Below are 15,228 nucleotides of genomic sequence, written 5' to 3'. Positions count from 1 at the left end.
GATTAAAGCAGTAGAGCAGAAATCGCTAAACCCCCCTATAAAATGTCATATAGTTTTAAATTATAAGTAGGATTTCTTCTAATTCTCAGCAGTTGCAAAGTAAAAGTATAGAGAAAACTGTTCCATTGAGAAATCAATTTTACCAAATATCTGGGCTTGACAATGCTAAAATAAGGGACCTTATAGGGGCTAAGTATCTCCTCAATGCCACTTAACAGGTTAAATCTTTATGGCAGATGTAATTATTAACTTTTCAACTGTACAAAAAACTCCACTACCTATAGTTTTTTAGTCTCATTATATATATATATATTTTTAATTTAATGGAAAAACTGATTAAAACACATTTTATTGAAGAATCATTATCTGAAGGCAAAAAGTTACATTAGAAAACTATTTTAATTTCTTGGTCCAAATAACAGGCTGCTCACTGTGTATGATCCACTGCTTTTTTTACCTGAGGTTGGAATGGAAATATTTTTCAACATCCACAAAAAATATATTTTTTGAAAATAATCGACACTTTATAGGTGCAGATAAAAAGATAAATTTTATCTACAGATGTGACCAACAACCTATCCTAGATGGAAATATGCTCCCCCGAAAGATCTAACAGAGATCCAGTTTGAAACTAAAACCTAGTTTCACATACCAAAACTGAAAAATTAATATTGTATCTACCATATTTTAACATGCATATCAGGGTATGAAAAAATCTTCTAAAAACATTAAAAAAAATCATTTTTTTATTAAACTTAACTGACTGCTTATTAATTAAAACAAATCTTGTTAATCATTAAAAATACATATTTTCATATCACCTGCTTTTTTCTCCTAATCATTCAAATTTAATTAAGCATTAATAAATAAACAAATGAACTGCAAGCAAAAAATACGAACACAAAAAATCTGTGTTTACGTAACATGAAAGGTCAATGAACACACATAAATTAACTTCATGGTTTAAAATTTTTTTGTAGAGAAAAGTGTTTTTATTCATGAAACCCCCCTCCCCCTATTAAAGTGAATGAGTGGTGGCATCTCAGCATCAAACATCTGGTGCAGACATGTCAATTCATTGGATGTACACCAAAGGGAAAATTCAACATCAACTGAATAAAGCAAATTCTATTGGCAAGATTGTTTCTTGCACAATGAATGGATATGTTTCCAACTTGCATGATGTTGCTTAATAGTTTACACATTTTCATTCTTTCGCAGATTTAATAAGTTTGATAAAAAAACGAGCAAACACAAAATTTTAATACAAAAAGTAAAGTCAAAAGCCCAATGATATCTATGTTGGTGCAACATCTACTATTATTTTGAATCAGCAATTAGGGCATAGAATTCAAGGCTTTTATACAAAAAATAATTCCTGTTTTTTAATTATTGGAACCCTAGTGCCACATGGCAATACATTGAATATAATGCAGTTTAGCTAAGTTTATCTCCCTATATTTAACTCAGGGCCAACTGCACCCCTGAAAAGGCAAACATAGGGCTCCAAGACCTCATCCCTATACCTCACACCAGTCACAGTGCCTCTTTCAAAGACATGGAGAGGTGTGCGGCCATCCAACATGATGCTTGCCCAGACCATTAAACCTCCTCCACCATAATGGTCGATTTCGCGGACATTGGAGGATAGATAGCGGGTCCCTGGTTCTCTCCATATGAATGTACTGCGAGAATCGATGCTTAGGCTGAACCGGTACTCATCAGTGAAGAGAACGGTCGCCCATTGATCCATACTCCAATCTCTATGCTCTCTGCACCATGATAAACGGATCCTCCTGTCCGTAGAAGTGAGCGGGACGCAAGCTGCAGGTCTTCTTGCAAACAACCCTCTCTCATTAAGTCTTTTGGAAACAGTCACCCTTGATACACGGGTTCCTGTGGCTGCATACAAATCACAAGAGAGCTGAGAAGCTGTAGCACTCCTGTTACGCCTCGTTATAATCGACAAATGACGATCTTCTCTGGCCGTCGTGGCTCTTGGACGACCTTGCCCAGGCTTTCTCTCGATGGCTTCGGTATCCTGGAACTGTTTCCATAAGTTACACACAACGCTGGGCGTTAAATTTAACTCTCTACAAATCTGGACTTGAGATTGGCCTGCTTCTAGCCTCCCTCCCCACAATTCGCCACCTCATTCCATCATCTAAACGTTGGTGGTTACTCATTTTTACTGTTACAATTTTAAATTAACCAATTGCTGCAAAATAACACCAAGAAATTCGCAGAGGTGTGATAGCGAACAAAATGTGTCTTAACTTACGCACGCTTATAAAGCCTGTTTCTCTACTGGCTCCGCCTACACACACGTGTATGCTTGCATATTTGACGTACAAGATTTGCATTTTTGTCAAGAAGCAGTGGTTTTACATTCAGTTCAGTTCTTTTCATGAAATTCGATAAAATATGCAAATTCTATTAATTTATTTCACCAGTGTAGATGATTCCCTCCTCCATTAAAATCAATGACGTAAATTTTGTTGATAGGATTTGGTAGAAAAGTAGGACAAAACTAGAAAGTAGGACACAATAGGAACACATTTAGAGATCCCTTGAGTAATGCAGTTTTAGAGCACATAAGTGGCCCCCAGTGCGGGTTCTACATCATTCACGTTACTCGCTGCACATTCTCAGATTATTTAAGTGATCCGCGGCATATGATTACAGATCACTTGAGTGATGCGTGGCACAGTTCCAGAGCACTTAAGTGGCCCGGACACATTTAGAGATCACTTAAGTGGCCCGGACACATTTAGAGATCACTAAAGTGGCTGTGTAGGGCACTTATCAATAGGGGGGGGGGGGGTGTTACTTCAAGTGCCAAGGCCAAACTACCAAAAGGTTTTTCTCGTTTTTGGCGCACAGAGTAAGATGCCATTAAAAATATTTCATATTTTCATAAAGGGCGATTGATGACGTAAGAATTATCCAACCCCCCCCCCCGTCATCAAAAGTAAGCAAATCGGAAACCTCCTCCCCCCCATTGATGATGACGTAATACGTGAACGGCCCCTTAGAATATATTATACAATACTTTATTAGTCAGAAATGAGGAATACAGAAAAAAGGGGAGAAAAAAATTACCAAGGAGCCAAATGGCCCTTACTGGCAATCACAATTTACAATTTGATATGAAACTTATAAACATAAAAATAAATAAATAAAAAATAATTGACAGAACATGAGTGAACAGAAAGTAAAAATAAAACTAAACACAATATAACATGATAGGTCATGGTGGCCGCAGGCATGTGGTGATAATATTTCAATTGTAAAAAAAAATAATAAGTAAAGGGGGAAGAAGTTAATTTAAAAAAAAAGGAAATGTAAAAAAAAGATATAATTATAATAATCTGTATTAAAATCAAACGACCACTTTGTTCAGGTCCGTAAATTAGACTCACTTCACCGCACACCTACTCCAGTCATATATCATAGCAATTTCCAACTACTGGAGTTTGGTGGGAAATGAAGGCGTTGTAGCATCTCTTATCGGCTGCACATCCCGTGTTCTTTCATCCACAAAGTCATTGGCAAACAAAGAAAATACAGGCAATTCTCTAATTTAAATCATTTATTACCTCAAAATAATGTTATATTATGTTACTCTTGTTAAATAGATCAAATAAATATAGTTGAATACAACTGCCAAACTATAACATATAAGGTCTCACCCAACCATGTCAGCTAGGGTCCCTCAGGCTAAGAGAATTTCTGGAGAGCTCTCTGAGGAACTAGATGATAATGACGCAAGATAGTGATTCACCTGTCGGCATATCGATGACACGGCACACAAGACACTCTAAAGTCCTTTGATACTCACAAGACTAATTTGACAGAAGTCAACACAGGCACTAGTGACATCTCGTCACATGAAGAGGCTGAACATCGTAGCACGTTGAATGAAGTTGCAACCACATCACTGCAGGACGCACCCCTAACTACCCGTACCAGCCGGAGTAGCTCGAAACAGAACACTTGAAATATTAGTCGAACATTATTAGGGTTAGGATGAGAGCTTCCTGCTCTACACTAAGAACTGCTTAGTTGATGAAGCGAGATGAACTGTAGAACGAATGAGAGAATGCACTGCTGAAGCATCAGCCAGGAATATATATAGTGGCGGAGAGCCGGTTTTGCGACGGACCAATCTGCATACTGTTTTCCTTCTGCGCACGGAGAAAATTATGACGTCACTCAATGTATTTGCATATCGTAAGGCGACTTGTAATTATCCGGAGAGTGTTATTTTCCTATGGGTGGCAACAGGCTCAACAAGATGAAGGAAGTTGATCAGGCTTCTCCCTTTGTTGACTATGGCAGTTTCAGATCGTGGAATTGTGATGACGAAACGGAAGTCTGCGGGTACCTCCGCTCGTGAGACAAGGTATATAGAAGCATTAATCACATTTCATACAATGCACATGTATATCATTACAGTATAAATATTAAAAATAAAAAATAAACAAACATTATATCAATGAAAATCTTGTGACTCGAACGGGTCCTCCCCCCGGGGGTCCACTCTGTATTAATGTTAATGTAAGGTTAACAGGAAAGGGTTAATGGGACATAAAGCCCTAAGGGCTTTATGATACGTTGCGTTATGCTTACGATATGTTACAGCGTCAACTATCGGTGGTCGCCCCAGGTTCAATATGTAAAGAACTTTTTCTGGTGTTCTTTTGGCTGGATACGAACCCATGGACCTTGACAGCAACCTTCATAGTGGAAGACCAGCATTTTACCACTGTGCCAGTCGGGGGCTCATAAATTAGACCAGTCCAAATAGGGCAACATTGACTGGACCAATTTGGGAAACATTGCTATTTTGCAAATGAAAGCTAAAATGACCATAAAGATATATTTTAATTACTTTTATTACTAAAAATACAATCAAAGAGTTAGGAAAAAATAACAAAACAGCCCTTTCCTCTAATTAATTTTTTTAACCTTTAAGAAAAAGGGATGAAAAATTGTAACAAGTAGCTGTAACAAAGACAATGTGTAATCATACCAAGACAAAATTCAAATGGATATATCAAACATGTGCTATGCACACTTCAGCAATCCTGCCCTCTGGTATCAAGTAAATTGTACTAATCAATTCTTATTGAAAAACAATAGCCAAATTTGGCTATTTTCCCCTAAACACTGCTGTAGATTATTAGAGTAATTTTCCTCTTTAAATTAGCAAAATATACAAATGCAGATTATAGATAGGAAATTATGGTATTTTATATTATTGTTTTTGTTTATGCTGAAATTTGTTTGTTTTACAAAATATCATTTAAAATCCCCAAAGATGAGAAAACAACTCACATCTTACGAACTTGCTGTTTCTTGATTGAAACATGGTTAATGCTTAATTATACAAACTAACATGTTTTTAGGAAGTAGAAATTTGGCCCCAAACAATGTGCGATTGCTTGGAATGTCTTTCCCATAAACAAACTTTCAATTTTACGAACTAATTTTTAACCCCCATACAAGTTCATAAAAAGAAGTCTTAATTGCACATCAATTCTTAATTAAAATCATTTATGGTAAGAAAAAATGCAACACAATTACCTAAATACACAGATGACATTTCTGTTGGTACATTTTCATCTAGAAATGTACATCCGAGGGTGTACAGAGGAACAGCTCCAGCTCCATGCAGCAACTGGCCAAGGAAAAAAATATATTTGTAGTTGGAAAGCTGTGACTCCCCTTCTTTTATGCAAGAAACTGAAGTGTTGAGTCTTTGAAGTCCTCCAGTGTGACAGTGATAATCTTGCTCTTGACTAAAAGTGTAAGCACCCGCAAGAAAATGAGGAAGAGAAAAAACAAGAGACCCAAATGCGAGTATGATAAGACCACTTCCAATGAAAAAAGGCTTACTACGAGATCCTCCCATATAACTTATGGGTATCAAACACAAAAATGATGCAATATCGTAACAGCCAGCAATAAGGCCAGTTTCTGTACTTCTCAGTTCATACCTTTTTTCAATTGTTGTGATCACAACATTGATAAATCCATTCACTATCAAACCCTGAAGAGCACCTGCCCAACACAACCAGAACAATGCCCATTGTGGCGATAGAAATTTTTGCAAGCAATTCGGTTGAAAGAAACCCCAACCACAATGCATGTCATACTTCTCAACATGATCAGACAAATAATTGTCCCTTTCAACAACTTGTCTGATAGCTTCATTGATTTTCGACAATGGCTGAACCTCTTGCGACTTTACTGAAACCAAATGAACCAAACTAGAAGTGGTATCACAGCTGGTCACAGTTGTACTACTGCCTGCATGTTTCAAGGAAGATAAATTCCTTTCCTTTTCCAAGGACATTGCTTCAGTAAGAACTCCTATTCTGATTCAACATTTCAGACTCCTACACACACCTGTGAAGATTTAAAGATTACACACATATTATACATATGCATTATGAAACAATTATTTTCAAAGATTAACACATACTTACAATTACTGTATTGTAAGGTGTATAAGGACTCCCCTCCCCCGATTTTTTGGGCTTAAAATTCGCAAAAACACTTGAAAAGATATATCCATCTATAGGATTAGGTTAGGATTAAGAAACCCCTCCTATTTTTGAGACCCAATTTTTGACAAAAAGGGAGTTCCTGATACACATCAAAATATAGTATTTGATTGATGATAGTAAAAAAGCAGCATCCATATCACCATAAGAAGAGCGACTAAAAACTAAGTATAGGCACCTAAAATCTTGTATGTGTGATTATTAAATTAGAGTCTGAGGATAGCACAAGATTACTGGGACAATATGTGAAATAAATTTCCACACATCCTGTACCAAACTTTTGAGAACAGTGAAACACTGCAGTCAAACCTTGTTAAAACGCATCTGCTTATCTTAAAATTGAAACAGAGTTGGTAAAAAAAATTGTTTTTTTGGTTTAAATTAAATTAATTTAAATTTTTTGGTAATTTGGTTTAAAAACAAAGTTTGTGAAAAATCATTCAAACTTCTAATAATTAAAATAAAATGCTTATTAATGTAATTGACACAATTCCCATATCAATTAATCCATAAATATTTCTTACATTTTAATCAAAACCAACTTCTGCAACTTGATTATCCTATAGCTTAACTCAAGGAATTAATTTTGTGTTTCAGAACTCTCTCTCAATGTTATCATTAAAAGTGTAATAAAGATGTTTTCTCCAATGTTTTGGCAATGCTAGCTTGTATATGTCAAACTTAGTTATTCTTACTTTTGCACTATGATATGGTACATTTACTAGCATTTATAATGCAATGGTTTTCCAATTGAAGCTGTATTCAAGCGTGCAAAACAAAAGTTTTGCACGCTTGGGTATCAAGCAGCTTTGGGTATCAAGTTTTGTCAGCTCTGCTTGGGTTGAAAATACTCTTTAAAGCTCTGAATTTATACACCCTAATCTAAGAAATTTTTAGGTGAAAATAAGTAAAACCCTTTAATCTAAATAGTTTTGTTATTTAACATATCTATCAAGTTAACAAAAACTATTTGACATCACTGACAGTAAAATTTTGATAGTTTTAATACCGAGTTAGTTTCTGGGGTCAAGAACCTGATGCTCTTTCATACATATTTTGAATAAGCAGCTCTATTCCACTTAGCAAATTGAACACAGGTAATGAGTAACTTAGATAAATAAACCATAAAATTATATTTTATATGTTCTAGGCTCTTATGTTGAAGAATTCAAAATTGCAAATTATAATTAACATTTTGTTTTAATTATATTGTAATAAATTAATGTTTAAAAATAAAACATTGTAATATGCAAAAAAGTAAGTTTTTCATCATGTTATATGCCTATTGTGTACAAAACATTATCAAAAGGCATTCATTTAGGTTTCTAATGGTTTTCGACAGTTCTTGTGTGACGGTTTAAACCAGTTTTTGATGCTTGTCATGTCAAAAACCCAACCCTGGTCTAGGTCCTTCAGGGGCAGCTGGTGTCTTTATTAGATTATAAGCTCACCTATACTTCTAGCAAGTGATAATGACGAAATCACTGTTGCTGATGCTTTATAAAGGGGAAAAAAGCCTGAGATAATTTTCCACTACATTTAGATCAGTACTGGACAAATCCCAGGCAACAGGTCACCATGGTAACTAAAAAATTGGTATTGGCGCCTAAAATTTTCTTTGTGTGGTTATTAAATTGCAGGATGAAAGCAGCACAAAATGTTTGAAATTTATAGCAGCCAGTGTTCGTGCTGCCAAAATCACCATTGTGCCAAATTTCTACAAAATATTTCATTTGGCAAACAAATAAAAGGTTGAATTTGCCAAATCGCGAATGTCCATTCAGCCTCTAGATGGTCGAATTGGCCATTTGACGCATGTGCAAAAAGTGAAATTTTTGTTGCCTATTGCAAACAATGCTCAGCGACTTTTGGTACTATTCCAGCTTTCTCCAGCGTGGCTTCATTAACTGCTTATATCTCTCTTTGGGAGAGAGTGGAAGCCATGTTCTGGTTTGGTGGTGGTACTATTCCAGCAAATAATTCGGGGGTGGAGGTTGACAGGGACGATCAGCCTCGTCTGGAACAACGACTAGTTGGCTGCACCCTCGAGTGCCTGTATGTGAAAAACAAACTATTGTTTGAACCCTTTAGTCCACAATAGTATTCTTCAGCCCAACAAATCACTCTTGATTCCCCCCTCCCCCCCGAACATAATGCATCAATCTTCAACCTTGCATTCTTGCCAATGGACAATAAAAGTATCCCACTCTTATGATAAAGAGAAGCAGATATAATCAGAGATGACTCAGACCCTTGTTTGCCTTTTTCGATATCCATCCCAGCAGGCAACAATCTAATTTTTAAAATGCTTTTGAATTTTAGGCAACAAAAAAATCTCTGCGAATTCTTGAGAATTAAAATATTTTTTGTACTGTAATTTTATACAGTCGAATCCTATTATAACGAACTCCAAGAGACCGGAGAAATCATTTCATTATAACAAAATTTCATTATAAAGGAATTTCATGTTATTTGCATTGTTCCTATGAAAACTTATTTGAGGGATTAGAAAGTTCGTTAAAATGAGATTTCCGTTATAACGGTATTCGTAGCCATTTTTGACCACCCCCCCCCCCTTGTCAGCAAAATTTCGTCATCAGCTCTGCCCCCCTGAATCCTAATGCATATTGGTGGGATCAGAGACGTAACAGGGGGAAGAGGCACGAGCCCCCTCCAACAATCAAAACTTCATTTTTTTTAATGCAAAAAAATATTTTTAATTGAAATTTCGAAAGAAAATACCTTTATATGTGATTATAATCAATTTCTGTTGATTTCAATGTTATTTGAAGGCTATGTGAACGCAAAATTTATCTTTAATAAATTCATTGCAACCCACCCTCCAAACCATACAATGATAAATCGCATAAAGGCCCTTGGTCCGTAGACCAAATATGGCCCCGGGGGATTATCTGATGGGCCTACCCTTCTCAAACCTAATTTTGTAAAAAAATGAACTAAGCAGCACATCTACAGATCGCTTAAGTGTCCCGTGGTACAATTCCAGAACATTTAAGCAGCCCGTGGCACATTTTCAGATGTGAACAATGATCACATCAACACTTAAATGACTTAATGATCACTTAAATGACCCGGGACACAGTTCCAGAACACTTAAGCGATCTGTGACACATTTAGAGATCCCTTGATTGACATGTGACATAGTTTTAGAGCACCTAAGTGGCCCCAGTGCGGTTCTACATCACTCATGTTACCAGCGGCACATTCTCAGATTATTTACGGGATCCGCTGCATATAATTATGGATCACTTGAGTGATGCGTGGCACAGTTCCAGATCACTTAAGCGGCCCGGGCACATTTCCAGATCCCTTGGATCCGCGAAAAATTTAGAGATCACTAAAATGGCTCTGTATGGCACTTATCAATAGGGGGGATGTCACTTCAAGTGCCCACAAACTATCGAAAGGTTTCTCTCGTTCTTGGCGCACCGAGTAAAATGCTGTTAAAAATATTTCATATTTTCATAAAGGGTGGTTGATGACGTAAGCAAAATCCAAACCCCCCGCCCCCGTCATCAAAAGTCAGCAAATTGGAAACCTCCTTCCCCCCATCGATGACATAATACTTGAACGATCCCTCACCAATGTTCAATTCAAGGATCCCACAAAGTTATTTTCTTTTCATTATAAGAGGTTATTTTTGTCTCTTGATATTTCAGTTATGAAAGTCTGATGTACCTGCATAAAACTTATAAAAAAAAGTAATGCAAACATGTGAATATTTTTGAACGAAAATTCAGTTTAAATACATTGGTTTACTTCTTCACAGAGGCTTCAATTTATTTATATAAGGATTTGTATGTGTATGGAAAATTATTATGTATTACAAATAAGCAATAATTTCTTTGGATATGTTTATCACATATCAGGTATAATACATATATTTACATATCTAAGTTCATGGTTACATTTTCTGATTGTGGTTTATTGTAACATTTTAATATGTGAACCTTGTACCTAAATGCTTAAATAAAAAAAAGGTAGTCGGAGGAATTATAAAAAAGTGTGATTGTGATTCCAAGAAATTATTTATCACATTTTTGCTCCCAAAAAAATCCTTTAAAAATACTATTTCAAACACTGCACTATGCAGTAATTTTTGGAATACATAAACTAACTTTAAAATAAAATTTTAACCTGAAAGCAAAACAATTTTCCCTAAGAAAAACAATTTTCCCCCAAAAAAACCCAGCCTGGATGGGGGAAATAGGTATTTACCCAGGGAGCAAATTTGACAACCCTGATTTAAATCCTTTACCACATTCTCCATCATGTTATTTTTTGCTGTGATCTATTTCGTTAATATAGGTTGCAGCATCTAATAGACCTTATTTTGTGTTTTGTTTATAATGTTCAAGTGATTTAAGATTGCTGTCTGTTCTGCTTCTGTGTCTCTCGCTCTCTCTCGAGCATTCGCAATCATGTAGCCAACGCGTTAACATCTATTTCTTTTGTGCTTCTTCCTTTATCATGTGTGTTGTGTATTCAATGTAATAATTCAAAGAGTTCACTTCGTCTTCTATCATCTTCCACTCGGGTGAATGTTTCAGCGAGTAATGAAGCATAAAACTGGTGACGAGGATGGGATGTTTACCAAACTGATGCCTGATGAGAGCTGGTATGTTCATATCGACAATACTTTTCCTTATCACTCTCGAGTTTCTCGTGGCACTGGTATCTACTTATATTGATGTTTATACGAGATGATGAAGGAGCTCAACTGAAGTTACTGGCAGAGCCAAAATTTAATTTTGACGATGTTGTTGCCAAGTGCCTTGCAGCTGAAACCGTGTTTTTACAATCAAAACAAATTCATTCTCAAAATTCTCAAGTTTCTAATTCAGGAACTTCTGATTTCGTTGATCAAGTGAAGAATAAAAAGAAATTTAATTCGAAACAAAAAAATGTTTCAAAGGATGATTTTTCTAATAACAGTTATGTATGTTTTGGTTGCGGTGGACAACATGACCGTTCTAATTCTCGTTTCAAACCAGTGACTTGCAGGCACTGTGGCAAGAAAGGACATATACAAACTGTATGCCGGGCCAAGGGTATTCAGAAAAATAAAGCATACGGTATTCAGAAGAATAAAGCATACACACATAATACACATGAAATTAAAACCGAAAATGAATATTCGAATTCCGTAGTTAATTTTTCTGGTTTCAAACAAGGTATCGAGGTTTTATTGAACAACCATGCATTAAAAATTTAGTTTGATTCTGGATCTTATTATTCCATAATTTCTAAAGAAACTTTTGAAACTTTGTTTGGTTGCTGCAAACCTAAGATTAGAAACACTTTTGTGAAGTTGCGGGATTTTCAAGGAAATTTAATTTCACTTCTAGGTTCATGCATAGTAGAAATACAATTTGAGAACAAGAAAGTCAGGTTACAACTGCTAATTCCAAAATGCAAATGCACAAATATTTTGGGTTTCCTCATGGTTTAAGCCTTTAGGTATTTCACTGAATGGAGTTAAAAGATTGAATCTAATCCTGTGGATTTAATAATTCAAAAATACAGCGAGGTTTTTGATGCTGGATTGGGTACATTTGCAGGACCTGTCATGTCTTTACCTCTTGATCCTCAATTTCCTCCCATTCGACTGAAGGCTAGGAATGTTCCACTTGCAATGAAACCAAAAATCGAGATTGCTTTGAAAAACTTCTGGATGAAGGAGTTATTGAACCTATATCGAACCCAAAGTGGTCAACTCCTGTGTTCCCGTTATTAAACCGTCAGGTGACGTTAGATTATGTGGGGACTATAAGGTCACTTTGAATAAGGCCATGAATGCTCACCCCTATCCAATTCCAGCTGTTAATCAGTTACTGTCAAACCTGAAGGGTGGAGGATATTACGCTAAAATAGATTTAGCTCAAGCTTATTTACAGCTTCGTGTAGACGAGACATCAGCTGAAGACCAGACAATTGTAACTCACAAGGGTTCTTTCAAGGTTAACAGATTGCAATATGGTGTTAATGTTGCTCCTGGAATTTTCCAAAATATGATCGAAAACTTGTTTTCAAATTTGGAAGGAGTAGTTCTATATTTTGATGACGTTTTGATCAGGGCTAATTCTCTAGAGCAATTGGCATCAAGATTAGAATGCGTGCTAAACAAACTTAAAAATGTTGGATTACATGCTAAAAGAGAAAAATGTATTTTTGGTATCACTGAGGTTGAATTTTTAGGATACCGTATCGATGCTGCGGGTATTCACCCTTCAAATTCGAAAATTGAAGCAATACGTTTGACTCCCATTCCAAAAAACAAACAACAATTGCAGGCATTTTTAGGACTGATAAATTTCTATAACAGTTTTCTTAAGGATAAGGCTACAGTTGCAGAAGTGTTGCATAGATCAATGGATCAAAATGCACCATTCAAATGGTCAAAGATCCACAATGATGCCTTCCATTCTCTGAAGGAATTGTTAAGTTCAGATTGTGCGTTAGTACCTTTCGATGAAAGCTTCCCATTGTGTTAGCATGCAATGCTTCACCTTCTGGAGTTGGTGCGGTTTTGAGTCACATACTTCCTGATGGTTCAGAAGCATCAATAGCTTATGCCTCGAGAACTCTAACTACTACAGAACAGAACTATGCTCAAATCAATAAGGAAGCTTTGGGTATAGTATTTGGAGTAAAAAAGTTTCATCATTTTCTGTATGGTCACTCATTAACTATAGTTACTGCCCACCAACCTCTCTTGGGAATTTTGAATAAAAATAAGTCCACAGAATAGATTTTATCTCCGCGAATGCTAAGGTGGAGTTTGGTATGTGATTAAGTTGAATATACAGTCCAAACTATTTTTTTAAGTAGTTAGATTGTAAAGGTCTCTATCGTCCAATGAGTATTTACACTTAAATGTGTGGACACTTTTTTTAGCACTTGACAACTTAAAATTCATTCAACTACTAAATCACTTAATGCATGTAAATAGGCCATTGGATTGTTTTCCCCACTTAAAATTTTTCTTCCATCTGAAGATTTCAAAAAATGTAGCTCCTTCTGCTATTGAAGCCATCGCTTTTCTTCCTCCCCCACCCCCCCCCAAGCAATAAGCAAATCATTCTCATTGAAATCGAAACCTTGAATGGGGATATGCAGACGACAGAACAGCTGATGCACCACACTAAGAAAACACAAACGTGTAGAACAATGAAGTAAATGTTTCTGCCATCGTGAAATGGTACAATTCAGTTCACAGGCCGCAAAAAAACTCCTAGGGAAATGCTACTTTATGATGGGTGGTGTGAAGATATTTTCATGCAGATGAAAGAAAAATCGTGCACTCTAACGATTAGGTCAATTACACGAGTCAAGCAACTGATAACTGGCTTTAAAAGTATTTCAACTGAAACAAATTCATAACAATTCGAAGCTTGATTAAAAACCCATACATACTCTGGACAGAATTTGCAAAATTCCAATCACACATGATGTCAATACGTTTGCCCTATCCTAACATTAACTGCGTTCAATTGCCGCGGCGACATGAAAGGAAAGAGCTCCAATAATTAGCCAGCTACAAACGCGCCAAACAGTTCATTTCATTTCCAAGGGCAAAAAATGAATCTTAAAGGGTGGGTGGGAGGGAGAGCTAGAGATGAGTCGACACGGCAGCATCTGTTCAATGAGGAAAAATAAAAACGCGACAAAATTTGATTCTACGCCTTTCTGTAGGATGAATTAGAAAGAAGAAAATTAAAAAAAGTCATCTAATGATATCAGATGAGATGGGCTGATCGGTTTTTCTTAATATCCGGGAAGTAATGGAACAGATTTTCCTGGTTGCTCTACTTAATGCGCGCTATGCCTATTTTCCTGACTTCAGATAAGATGGCTCAAATCGAATATTGATTAAGCTCATTATAACATTCATAAATGAACGAATATTTAGTCATACTTGCGTAATAACGAAAGGGGAAGCCATGATTTCCAATACAATGATTGACATGTACACAAGCACGGAATTTTCCTTCGGTATGTTGACGACAAGCTTTCGCGGGAACATTACATTCATAAGTAGAGGGTGCAGTTTTTTTTCAGATCACTTCTTCCTTCTACAGAAAATTAGATTTGTTAAGGAGCTGTTTTTTATATACTAGCGCTTGGAAATTCTGAGCTCTTTATACTTAACACATTATCAGCCAATCAGAATCAGGCTACTGTGATGTCATAGAAACATCACCGTATGTGTAGAACCAGCACCTCCTAGAGATAGAAGGCCTCCGCACTCTGCATGTGACGTCGGTAAGTAGTCCATCTTCCCTCAGAATATTCGGGGAAAAAAATTCCCTGCTCGTGCCAGTATCATCGTTGTGAGGAAAAGAAATGATCGGGCTCAGAATTGGCGATTTCTATGCCCCATATACAATCACTATGCGGTATTTGCGAGCCAATCAGGAAGATTCTACGCCAAAATGAGAAGAAACGAAATAGGATGCTTTCCCCAGTAGCACAACGATGTAGTACAATATCTGGACCATATACTTATATATCGAAATGTCAGAGAAATATCAGATGCCATAACTATGATATACAACGATCTCGTCCTATATATGGTGCAAATTATTTATACAAATACAACGCCACAACAGGCAAATTGCCCAACGAGGTGGCT

At 36.3% G+C, this 15,228-nt stretch overlaps 1 protein-coding gene across 3 annotated transcripts in view; it reads right to left on the bottom strand.

The window, feature by feature from the left end:
• The window catches only part of LOC149083242 (solute carrier organic anion transporter family member 4A1-like), a 104,168-nt gene extending 89,496 nt beyond the window's left edge, over window positions 1-14,672 (bottom strand). For 2 of the 3 annotated variants that reach the window (XM_089236453.1, XM_089236455.1), the window contains exons 1-2: window positions 14,512-14,672; window positions 5,590-6,414 (exon numbers count right to left, since the gene is read on the bottom strand). In XM_089236453.1, the coding sequence (XP_089092579.1) occupies window positions 5,590-6,361 (772 nt within the window). In that variant the 5' untranslated portion in view covers window positions 6,362-6,414; window positions 14,512-14,672. Of the gene's footprint in view, window positions 1-5,589; window positions 6,415-14,009; window positions 14,148-14,511 lie in introns of those variants that run through there. The other variant, XM_089236454.1, reaches the window with a different exon arrangement.
• Window positions 14,673-15,228: the final 556 nt, after the last annotated feature.

The sequence above is a fragment of the Pholcus phalangioides genome, unplaced genomic scaffold, assembly GCF_987345545.1.
Source record: "Pholcus phalangioides strain wild (caught in Gottingen) unplaced genomic scaffold, Ppha-v1.0 ptg000009l_1, whole genome shotgun sequence".
NCBI lineage: Eukaryota > Metazoa > Arthropoda > Arachnida > Araneae > Pholcidae > Pholcus > Pholcus phalangioides.
The sequence above is the reverse complement of the archived record's forward strand: the minus strand, read 5'-3'. Positions and strand labels throughout refer to the sequence as shown.